Source organism: Epinephelus fuscoguttatus, linkage group LG15 (assembly GCF_011397635.1).
Source record: "Epinephelus fuscoguttatus linkage group LG15, E.fuscoguttatus.final_Chr_v1".
Classification (NCBI taxonomy): Eukaryota; Metazoa; Chordata; class Actinopteri; order Perciformes; family Serranidae; genus Epinephelus; species Epinephelus fuscoguttatus.
In genome coordinates this window covers 10997053-11010044 of record NC_064766.1, presented here as the reverse complement: position 1 = coordinate 11010044, position 12992 = coordinate 10997053, and the positions used below count along the sequence as shown (strand labels likewise).

Here is a 12992-nt window from a genome sequence, read left to right as displayed (position 1 = left end):
CACCATCATCAGGTCCAGGTTTGAATTTTTCCATTACGTTGGCTTATGATCAGATACCTGCAGTACTAACATATCCATCAGCCCCAGACAGACTTTATGTTCAGTGCTAATCATAAACACATTAGCATGCTAACATGATACAATGATGCCATTGAGAGCCTTAAAAAATATGTTAGCAAATATTTGATCACTTCTGATGGTCCCATCAAAACAAACAGGCCGTTTCTGCTGATAGCTCATTGATTTCCACTTTAGAATTCCTCTCTGCATTATCAGCAACAGCTTATTTGAGCAGAAAGTACAACAAATCAGGGAAGAAAGGTGCTGTTTTATTGTGCAGCTTCATGATGCAGCAAGATGATATTTTTCTGACTGGATCCATAAGATTTTAGATATGAAATGATTATTCTTGTAGAAGAATTGTAGGTCCATCCATCTCTGGAGGCATCCAGGAGGCATCCTGATCAGATGGCCGAACCACCTCAACTGGCCCCTTTCAATGCAAGACATCTGATTTGACCCACCCTCTGGATGTCTGAGTCCCTCACCCTTTCTCTAAGGCTGAGCCCAACCACCCTCTGGAAGAAACTCATTTCAGAAACTTGTATCTGCAATCTCATTCTTTCGGTCACCGCCCAGAGCTCATGACCATAGGTGAGGTTGGGATGTAAATGGACCAGTAAATCAAGAGCTTTGCCTTCTGGCTCAGCTCCCTCTTCACCACAACTGTCTGGCGAAGCATCCACATCACTGCAGACGTCATGCCAAACTGTCTATCCATCTCACACTTCATTTCACCCTCACTTGTGAACAAGACCTAGAGATGCTGGAATTCCTTCGCTTGGGGCAGCAACTCAATCCAGAGGGCGCAATGCACCATTTTCCAGCAGAGAACCATGGCCTCAGATGGGGAGGTGATGACTCTCATCCCAGACGTTTCACACTTGCCTGCAAACTATGACTATCACAAACAGAACTGTTGACGAGGCACAACCCTGGTGAAGGCCAACACCCACTGGAAATGTGTTGTGCTTTTGTGCTGAGTATGTGGACACAGCTCTCACGTTGGTTATACAAGGATCGGATGGCTCATAGAAACATCCCTGGTACCCTGTATTCCTGCAGTATCCCCCACAAGACTTCCCATTGGATGCGATCATAAGCTTTCTCTGAGTCCACAAAACACATGTAGACTGGATGGGCAAACTCCCATAAAGGAGGTATGACAGTACAAAAAAAAAGATATATCATCAAATCATGCAGATTTACATAATGACAGACATGTTTCAGTGGAGAGCCTGATTTTTGTATTGTCCTTGAAAGTGCTGCGGTATTTTGGTGTGAAATTAAACTTCTGCTATCGTGCAAGTGCCTGTGTTTTGGCTCTTTGCTGTTGTGTAACTGCACCTTCCTCCTGTTCACTTGTTTGGCTCGTTTTGGGTCACAAATGGTATGGCTGAATTGCCCATTGTACTTTCCTAACTCTCTCTCTGTTGCTCTCGTATTCCCGTGCTCTCCTGACCTCTCTCTTGCCATGTGTCACTACCTCCTCCGAAATCATCTCAGCTCAAAACAGTGCGCCTCACTGGCAGTGACATGAGCAAATATTGCCTAATTGGCATCAGCCCCATGAGATGTTTTATTCTTGATAACACTTGTGTTCTTACTTTTATATCTTCCATTTAATTTGTTTTGTTGTTTTTGTGACAGTTCTTCACTTCAGATTTCCTCTTTATGTCAGAGTTGCTATACCTTTACAGTGTCCTTACAGAGAGACATAGAACTATTAGTTGTATAATAACTCCACTGTAGAGAGAGTAGCTGCTAATAAATTGTTCACATCGTTAGAGGCTGACAGCAGAAACTCATACAAGCATCAACAATGAGTGTGCAGAGAAGCCTCCACTGTTTGTCTTAATTTATGTTAATAATTTGCATGGTTCTATGGGCGTGGGTGCGGTAGTGTGAATTATTATTTGGGAGGTGGAATCTAAATCTAAATTCACTCTCTCTGTCAGTTTAGTTTGCCATTAATATTGGCTACACAACATCTAAATACAAACAAGAGCCAAGGACTAAAGGTATAAAGCATCTTACATTTCATTGTGCAACAGTGTTATAAAATGACAAATGAATGAACATTGTAAAGGCTGATGGCTGAGGCTAATGGGAATGTAAAGTGGGTTTACGAAGTGTTGGACAAATTAAAATGTCAACCTCATGGTGGAGCGCAGAGGGAGCCGGACGTTGTAAACATTCGAGGCACAACCAAAACCTAGGGGCATCTGAAGGCAAGCTCCCCCAAAGATTTTTTTCCCATTTAGGGCAGCTACACACACTGTTTCTAAGCTATTTGAGATAATAGAAAGCCTAAAAATCTGTAATTTGGAAAAAAACATGACAGTTTTCCAACAAAGGAAAGAAAAAAATCATCCTGTAGAGCCTACATCCTGTTTTGCATCAAACTGTTGTCTAACTGTCTTCATCATTCTGAAACCATAACACAACAAAGATTAAGGATGGCTTAAGCATCATTTATACTTCTGTGTCAATTAATCGCAGTACCTACGGCGTAGGCTCTGCGTAGGTGCATACCCTAGGCTGTAGACTGCACAGTAGCCTGATGTGGACCTCCTCAGAAATGTAACCACACATTGCGGTGACACAGACCTCCTCTTTGTTTTTGTTAGCTGAAAAAAAGAAAAGTCTGCTAGCCACTAGGCTAATTTATGCAATGTAAGATATCATAGACTTGTGCTAATAATGTTAGTATGTTGTGGAGAAAGTGTGTCCAGCAAAAGATAAGTGTTTTATCAGTGAACCTTGTGAGTTATAATGAAGCCACTTTGTGCACTTTAGAATCAATCAAACCTTACAGCACTTCATAGAAACCCCACCGCCAACCAGCATTTTGGATGATGTAACTGCAGAGTGACACCACCACAACAATTAATCAGCCTTTATTTTCACTCCTGATACCTAAAAAGAGGCAAATATATGTGGTGTTACTGTTTTTAAGTTGACTACCCTACATAACATATGTAGGGTAGGAATTGGGCGTAAAAAGCATTTCTAATCTAAAACCTGTTTTTGTTATACTACTGTATGCTGGTGTAGATTTCACAAAATGAATGTTTAGCTGACAAATCTGCTAGTTTTATATCCATCCCATAATAATCTGGGCTGCTCTAATTGCAAATCAAGGATCCCTAACAATGCCAAGTAAATGTAGGGAATAGCATAGTAGAATAAATAGCATGGGCATATATTATAGTCTTAATGACACAAAGTTAATTGTATTTTAGAAACCTACCATACTGGGGAGTTTTGAGAAAACATTTATCTCCATAGTGGAGCTAGGGGAAACATTAAGGGAACAACAAAGTGATTACAATTCATCCTGAGGGAAGCATGAGTTAAGACAGTATAACCTCAATACCAAAACACAGCTGCTAGCCCTCTGCTAACTGAGTGCTCCTTCTTAACTGACCCGAGCACAGTATGGGCACAATAACCTGTAACTTCAGTCCCTGCTGTTTCTATAGCTTGACACTAAATTGAAAGTTCAAGGCTCAGTGAAATGTATAAATATCTTCCTCTGGACTGACACATCAGCTGGCTGAGTTACTGACACTGTTATGATAAAGATTGTACCAGTAACCCTGCTCCTTTTCTCTCTCTCTGCCTCTGCAGCTGGTCTTCTATGTGGTTGTGCAGGCGCTGTACACTCTGGGTCACAGTCTGTCTTTGATCGCCCTCACCACAGGGAGCGCCATCCTCTGTCTGTTTCGGTAAGATCAAATATTACTCTATCATCACATGAAATAAAACCCCTGTGGTCTGTGTTGAGGCTGAGTCTTTACAATACAAAACAGTAAAAAGATAACAACACCACCACCACCACCCCAGAAAACAAAAAAAACCCCATCCTCATTATTACTGATTAATTACTGCAGATGAGTGGCTGGTGGTAATTTCAAGCTCGTCTTTTAGGTTTTTTCATGTTTTATTTCTTCATGTGCTGATTGATTGACATTTCAGCTGAGTCTGAGGAAAAACTGTCAGTTTAATTAGATTTTAAATGAACAAGTGCTGGCAGTTAGCCAAATTCACAGATTTATCATTAATTGTCAGCAGATGTGTGTTTGTGTGTGTGACAGCCTCTCAGTTTACAGCTTAATTGGATTGGATTGGTTTTATTCAGCTTGCTAATTTGAATTACGTTGTGTTGATTGGAACTTTTTTTTTCCCCCTTTGCTGAGCCATCAGGATTAGTTTCAAAAAGCCGTTGGGAGGTTTAACCAGGTTAAGTGAAGTTTCCTGACTGAACTAAGTAAATGCATAAAACACAAGAAGAGATATCATAACCAAGCGACATGAGAAAGATGTTTTAAGGGCTCAATTATCTCAACACTTGACATTGTCCCTACGTACGCTAAAGAGGTTAAGTAAGGAAGTTCTTGTAATGACATCAGTCATCGAGATTCAGATTCATTTAAGTGTATTTGTGTTTGATGATAATTAATCCTCTTATATAATCAAGATTAAAGCTCCCCTACACCATGGGTATCAAAATTTTACATATTAATGTGATGATGTATGCTCTGATGAAGGACTAATAGACCTAAAGCTCAACAATAAAGTGAAACACTGTGCAGAAATCTCTTCTACCAGTTTGGACATATTAATGTTTCCAGCACGTTGCCAAGACCAAACTGGGTGGAGTAGTGTTTGTACTGCATCATAATGCTCTAATCCCTGAAATAAAGCGCATTCAATGTTAATAAACACTAGTTACATATACTTTATCCACAAGTGATGCTTCCCAGGTTGTAAAGGTGTCACGTCACGTAAAATCTGTTAATTCATGTTTATGTTTTAGGTTTATCATATCATGCCTTAGTTTAGTTTCATGTTTAGTCTTTCATTATCATGAGCACTTTTATGTTAAGTTAAAGTCACTCATGTCTAGTCTCGTCTTTCACTTCCTGTTATATTTTGTATTCACCTTTTCCCTCTCATTTCAGACCCTCCCTTTGTGTGATTTTCCCACCACTGTAACTGTCTCCCCGCTCCCTGATTGGTCTCACCTATGTTCCCCCTACCTCATGTATAAATAGTCCTTGTCTCCCTTTGTCTTGTGTCAATTCGTCTTGTCATGTTGATCAGGAGAGTACTGTCTAGCGTCCAAGCCATCCATTCGTGTTACCAGGTTTTTGTTTCAAGTTGTTGTTTTGTTTGCGAACCTTAGTACTGTTGTTTGATTGATGTTTGATTTTTTGTCAGTACCTTTTTCCTCCATTGAGAGTGTTTTTATTTTATATGTTTTCAAGTAAAGATTTTTTTGTTAAACCTCACTACCGTCTCCAGAGTGTGCATCTGAGTCCCAGTCATTGGTGTGATGTTCACAACAAAAGGTGTGTAGACCTTCTGGCTGCAGGTTAAAATTAGGTTGCACTCAATCCATTGTAGTATTGACAGCTATATCACATGTGGATTGGAAATCTTTTTTCATAAAAGGAGACAGAAGAAGAAAGAGGAAGGAAAGATAATCTATAATAACTGAAGAAAATCCACAACACTAAAACACTCAAAAAAAAATTACACATTTTAGATGAGATTTTATTAAATGCAATTTATGAGATAGAAACCAGTTACCAAATTAAATCCAGTGAAAATTTAACAAATTTCAAATAAAGAAAAAAAAAACAAGGACTGGCCAGCTCATTCAGTGTGAAAGTCCATGGTACAGGCAGGCAGTCAAAAAATGCATCCGAGGCACTCTCACTGTAGTTTAATTCTTTATTGATACAAGGTCAAACCAACGTGTTTCGACTGTTGAGTCTTCATCGGGGTTTAAAATTTAGGAGCTCATGTAGAGGTCATGTGACACAAGGCAAATGATATATTGGTGTAACCCTATAGACAAAAACTACACTGAAAGAAATTGCAAATGAAAAGTAAAGGTCTTTGAGTTAAGACTGACTTTTGTTTCCAAAATCAACAATGAACTGTATGGGGCCATTATGGTAGCTAAATAGCTGCAAATGCGTATCTCAATCTGTGTGTGCGTAATCAGATTTGTACATGTGTAAAATAATTTGTAAAAGCGTAATAAAGTTTGTGAATGCCTACAAAAATCTGCAAATGTGTATTTAGAATCTGTGTGCGCGTAATCAGATAGGTAAATGTGTAAAAAAAATCTACAAATCTGTATTCAGATTTGCAAGCGTATTGCGATCTGTAAATCTATACAACAATCTGTAAATGTGTACAACAATCTGTAAATCTGTACAATGATCTGTAAATGTGTCTATAGTACTTCCTCCCAGTGATAGCATTATTCCAGTCACTTTCTGTCCATGCAGCAACAAAACAACGCAGCAAAGTAGCGCCTGTGAGCCTGTGCTCAGGGCATAACAATCTGAAGGTCGCTGCAGCTTGAGCCTGTCAGCCTGTGCTCAGGGTGAGGCATACTTCTAGTTACAGACACAAATCTTCTCACGCATTTGGGGATCTCACAAGGCAGAAGAGTAGCAAAAATCACGTGTACAAAGAGAGCCAATTGAGAGGCCCGATTGAGTCAAAGCTGAAGACATAGGTATTTACAAATCTGTCTACATATTTACAGATCTCTGTACGCATTTGCAGATCTGTGTACAGATTTACAGATCGCTGTACACATTTGCAGATCTGTGTACAGATTTACAGATCGTTGTACACATTTACAGATCGCAATACGCTTGCAAATCTGAATACAGATTTGTAGATTTTTTTTACACATTTACATGTCTGATTACGCACATACAGATTCTAAATACACATTTGTACGCATTCACAAACTTTATTACGCTTTTACAAATTATTTTACACATGTACAAATCTGATTACGCACACATAGATTGAGATACGCATTTGCAGCTATTTAGCTACCATAATGGCCCCATAGAACTGCTATGCTTAAGTCTAAATTGTGTTTTAAAAGAAACTACTGACCTTTTCCTCTCTTACATCTCCAGCCATTTTTGTTGTTGTTAGAGTTGCAGGAATCCAGCAGTAGTGGCATCACAGGAGTGACGAATGTCCTGAATTAAATTTTTTACTTCAGTAGCAGTAAAATGTACTTAAAGTATCAAAGTAAAAAGTACTTGTTATGCAGAAGAATGGCTCTTGTCAGGGTTCAGTTATTGTCTTCGTATTATACTACTGGATTATGTTTTAGATTTGTATTAATGTTTAAGCAGCATTTTATGTTGCAGCTAGTAGAAACTGTTTTAATATACTGTTACGTAGATTGACCTACAGCAGTGTACAGTATCTATAAGTTCATCATAGATTTTGTATAACTTTATCACAAAGTAACTGCCGTTATATAAATGTAGTGAAGTATAAAACACAGTTCCCTCTGAAATGTATGGAGTACAAGTATAAAATGGAAATACTAAAGTAAGGTTACTCAAAATTGTACTTAAGTACAGCACTTGAGTAAATGTATGTAGTTACATTCCACCATCCAGCATTTTTTTTAGCTATTGGTGCATTCAATAGCATTAAAAAAAATCAGAGTTGGTGTGTTGCTACTAGTGAGACTGGAGACGATGTATCTTAACTTCCTCCCTCTGAACAAAATGAAGCGAAAATGTCCTGGATATAGCTGCTGCCATTTTGGCTGGTCATGCCCATACGCCCACTGACTCAATCGTGAACACACAAATTAACACAGGCAGCTGTCAGTCATGATGTAACATCCCCTTTTTATAGCATCAAATAACTAGTTAAAACCAAAGTTATCAGTGAACTCTTGAACATACATCAGTGTGACAAGAGCTTCCGAAAATGACAGAATCCATCTTTGATGAAAATGTATTTATTGTTTTCTTTGATTTTTTTTTTAAATTAAGGTGGCAATGGAAATGTTTTGGCTTCACTTGCTGTCATGCTGTCTTTCCTTATTATACATTATTACAGTATATGGGTGAGACGAACTTATACTGCTCAGTTTGAGTTACAAATTTCAGACGCCATAACACTTCGCAGCTGTTTATGATACTATGGGATAAGATTTTACAGCTGCGGAAAGCTATCAAAATGACATTGATTTTAACTTGTGTCTCAGCAATCACGAGGTAGTGACCAGAATTACAGCAAAACTTGAGAACTTCAGCTTTTTTGCCAGAGGACCCTGCATTTTCTTGCCACAGTGCTTTATATATGGGCCCCCGCTGTGTCCAGGGGCACCTTCAGAAATTTTTCATAGGGGTAGCCAGATGAGGCCACCTAAAATCTTGGGGTGGCACACCAAAACTAAAAGCCATAATTTCAGGATTTTATTATACTGTTGTAGTATATAGGCTAGTAAAAAAACTATCAGAAAGACTTAAGGAAACGCCTACTGATATACGCTGGTTTATTGTGTTACATTTAATGTTACTAATGATCTAATGTGCATAGACTAATAACAGTACAGTTAACATTTTGAGTTCCACAATAATCTTGTTTTATTGTGTTATGTAGGCTATATGTGTTAGGCAATTCATTGTTTTTAAAATAGGCTAGTTATCCCTTTCCTTAAAAAGACACATATACAGCTTAATTTAAAGGTGTACATTTATTGTAGTCAAAACCATTACTGGGAAAAAGCAGGTACTGGCAGATACAAACAGAAGCAAGTACAGAAATACCCATATCTTTGCTTTATGTAACAAGGATTTCCCACCAGGGATCAATAGTCTTTCTGATTTTGATGACCAGTCTATACAGTATGTTTAACAAACACTCATATCATTGCTTAATGTAATACAAAAAAATATTACAGTTACAAAAAAAAATCCCACCAGGGATCAGTAGTCTGATTCTGATTACCAGGCTATACAGTATGTGTAATAAACTCTCATATCTTTGCTTAATGTAATACAAAAACAATTAGATTTACAAGAAAAAATCCCAAAGGTCCGACCTAGTATTTGATTCGAATATTTTGGGGGGGCCAACAGTAGAATTCACCACATGACAAAAGCAGACAAGAACTACCGTAGTTTAAGCGCTGTCCTTGGTGCTGAAGATGCAAAAAAAACCCAAAAAAAACAAATGTCTATACTCCAAAACTCACTACCTCTGACATGTACATAGATAAAAAAAAAAAAAACAACAGCAGAAAAACAGAAGTCCTGCAAACCAACAGCAAGCGGTGATCACCATGGCCAAATAACGTCGCATATCTGTAACTAGAAAAGCACTCGGAGAGCGCAGACCTCCACCAAGCAGCTCGGATTTCCCGCCATTTTATTATTTTATCCACTTTGCTTCAACCGATCACCACCAAAATTTTATCATCTGTTCCTTGTCCCATTATCGTCCTTTCCTGAAAATGTCATCAAAATCCGCTCAGAACTTTTTGAGTTATTTTGCAGACAATCAAACAAACAGACAAACAAACAGACAAACAGACCAACGCCGGCGAAAACATAACCTCCTTGGCGGAGGTAATAAAGAAATAAAAACAAGATAGCTGTTGGCAACTAACGCTGTTGCTGCTGCAGCTACTATTAGGCTACTACTGTTATCCAAACTAAATTAAAGGAAGCAAAGATTGTTTAACCTATAATTCTGCATTATGTTGCCTTCTTTCCACAGCTAATACATTACATACATTTTAACGAATGGCTCAGAGAAATGTCATCTAGCAAAGTTAAATATTTTCACCACCATTTTAGTTATGAAATAGCCTCACATATGATATTCAAGGTGCACGCACACGCAAGCAGGATCTCACACACATAAAACGTGACTGGAATTAATAAACAAGCAGTAAATGCACAGTGGGGTTTATTTGTTTTCTGTATCGGCGTGAGGCGCTGTGTTAATTGAGTGAATCGTCTGAGCCGGACGCGTGTTAATTTGAGTTTGATTTTAATTACACTAAAGTTGTTGAGTTAAACTAACCATACGAGTCCTTTTCGTGTTTATACAATTTATTGCTGCATTTTGAAAGCAAAAAGAGTTAAGTTTTTTTGGGGTTTCATATATCAGGGGTTTCAGCTTGGCACCGTGAACCTTTGCCTCAGTTTCTGTTGGCAAATTGTTACAAGCTGATGAATTTGCTGGTCAAGGCTAGGCAAAACGTTAGTACAAGTGTAGTCTCACTCACCACACCTTTCTCAAGAAAAGAAAGGTCTGGCTGGGCCGACTCTCACTTTAAGATTGGAGAAAAAAAACGCCCCGGCTGCTTGTATTTCTTTCAACCAATCACGATCATTCTTGGCGGTGCTACAGCAATGGTGCGCTTGCAAAAATATTGCCAGGGGGAAACAGGTTTTGGTGTAACACGCCCACAAAAATATCACCTACAGGACGCGAACCATGGCAGAAAAATGGCTACATCCCCACAAGATCAAACACCGCAAAAGTTAGTAAAGGATGTGTTGAAAACTGCAACCGGAGGTGGTAGGGCGGGACTTTCAGCGGATGGCTCGTTCCGCCCAATGAGAGGCTGATCTTTGCAGCGAACCTCCATCCACTCAGACTAGTAGAGGTGAGATGACAGACAGATGGATGGTTTGTCTCTAATAAAATACTTTCTGTAGACGTGCTGCAAGAACGGATTAATGCTTAATATAGCCTACATCTGCAGCCAGAGCACATTACGCTGTCAATAGGCCTTACGTGTGGGGAAAACCAGAATGTGTTATCCAAATAAGGGCACGTACGTCACATATAGCAGATGGATGTGATTTCCCATCGAAGAGATAAACGCAACTGTCCTCACAGTCCGTGCCGGCGCAGTGAGGGAGAAATGCACAGACTGCTTCATGTTGGAAGTGCTGTGGTTGGACTAACTGGCGGTCGGACTACTGGGTATGAAATCCGACAGTCGGAATAATGGCATTAAAATGGTCGGATTAGACATTATGGGACTAAAACGATAAAACTCATTGTAGACTTGCATGGTCGGATTAGGGGTAGTCGGAGTTATGGGTAGTTGGACCTATGGGAGGTTGCACTAACGCCTGGTCCCCACTGGTGAGTGGGGTGGCCAGCAAATTTATAGGGGGGGCCGTGGCCACCCCTGGCCACCCCCTGTGGTGCCACTGGCTGTGTCAATGCATTGATCATACCTAAAAGAATGAGAGGGACTATATTTAAAACAGTGCTGTTGTTGGTCTGAACAAGACACTGATTTACATCATCAGGTGTGAAGACCATTCAGAGCTCACAAAATTAAAAGAAGTCATGAATGAATTGTGTAAGCCAGTGCAGGGTCGTCAAAACTGGCATGATGTGTGTTTTAGCATTATAGACTTTTCCACATCAGTGAATTTATGGTAGTAATTGCACAATAAATAATATTGGCAAAAAATAAGTAGGCAACACCAATGTAAAAAGGGAGCTTTTCAAACACATCCTAAAATGAAACTAATTTTCCATAATCTGTGTATATTGTGTATGTGTGTAACATCTGTGCAGGAAGCTCCACTGCACCAGGAACTACATCCACCTCAACCTCTTCTTCTCCTTCATCCTGAGAGCCGTGGCTGTGTTGGTGAAAGATGACATCCTCTTCAATCGAAATTCCCAGTGCTCCAACCAGCCATCACTGGTGAGGTCACCAAATCTATCCGCCACTGAGCCAAGTCGCTTCACATTTGTGTGTCAACAGCACAACAATCACAGACGGAAAGCAGATTCAGCGTAATGCTTCCAATTACTGTTTGTAATTTGAAATGAAAATATAAATGAGGTTTTACAGAAATGAGACTCAACATTTTTCTATTAACTGGAAATTTTTGCCAACAGCTCAATCTTATAACATAATAAAAACGGGCAACAAATCTACTGTGATAGTTCATTCACTCATGCCAGAATACAATTTAGTTGTGATGACTCTACATGACTAATATACAGCAGAGATGATGAGAAACTCCTCTCCATCCACGTATTGTATTGTGATTGAGCCTGCATATTGTTTTCTTTTATACCTTAGCCTGCAGGCTTTTTTTCTGCAAAACACTTTTTCATTTAATAAAACAGTCCAAACTTCTCAAATGTATGTGTTAAATGGAATAGGCCACCAAAAATGGTCATTCACAGAAACACTCTCTCAGTCCTTAAATGACAGAATAAGTCCACTGACTTCTATGCATATATTACTATCCTAGCAGCAGCAGTTTTAAACACGTCCTTAAATTATAACACGTCCTTAAATTATTAGACGAAAAATTCGTAGTTCAATTTAGGCAACAAAACTAGGAGGTTATGTTCAGAGAAAATATCATAGTTTGGCTTGAAATAGGTACTTTTTTTTACTAATGTAACGTGACACATGTCCAACATATTCTCACTCCGTCCTTACATATTGACATTTGGTCATGGACTTTCCGTGTTCACATAGGTCGTGTAAGGTACCCTGGGTGCAGGCGTGCTGGATTCATTTCAGAAGTGGGGGGGCCAAAAAGTGCTGTGCGTCTGGGGCTTGGGACCATGTGGGCGTGGCTACCTGTGTAATGTCCAGTTAATAATAGGGACTAGTTAAAGATGCGTAGTGATCAGGGATTGAAGTACAGCCTGAGTTGAGTGTGAGCTTGCGCAACAGCAGCAACAGTGTGTTTTAGCGAAAGCAGCAGTATCTTGCAGCGACTCACACGCTCGTCCTCTCTCATTAAAAAGATGGTGAAGAAAGACAAAGAGTCAGATAATGTATTTAATCACGAACTTAATCTTGGGAGGAAAAAAGCAAACAGTTTATTTCTTAACAGTGTTTGCATAAAACCTGAACACTTTGAACCCTTTATGGATAGGGCTGTACCCAAATATTTGGATATTCGAATATTCGTTTCTATGGGTAGGTATTCGTTATGAAAATTTGGTATTCGATATTCTTTTTTTTTCTTTTTTTTTTAAATATATTTTTATATAGGCCTAGCTGTTTTTTCGTTATCTTTTGAATTTAATATGAATTATGGAACCGCTTTTGTCAACGTTTGTTTCCCCCGTTT

The 12992-nt window shown here is 39.1% G+C and overlaps 1 protein-coding gene across 1 annotated transcript in view; it reads left to right on the top strand.

Moving 5' to 3' along the window:
- Positions 1–12992, top strand: part of vipr2 (vasoactive intestinal peptide receptor 2) — a 97215-nt gene that overhangs the window by 58778 nt on the left and 25445 nt on the right. Inside the window, exons 5-6 of the mRNA XM_049598244.1 lie at positions 3694–3791; positions 11464–11596. Coding sequence (XP_049454201.1) covers positions 3694–3791; positions 11464–11596 — 231 coding nt within the window. The remainder of the gene's footprint in view (positions 1–3693; positions 3792–11463; positions 11597–12992) is intronic.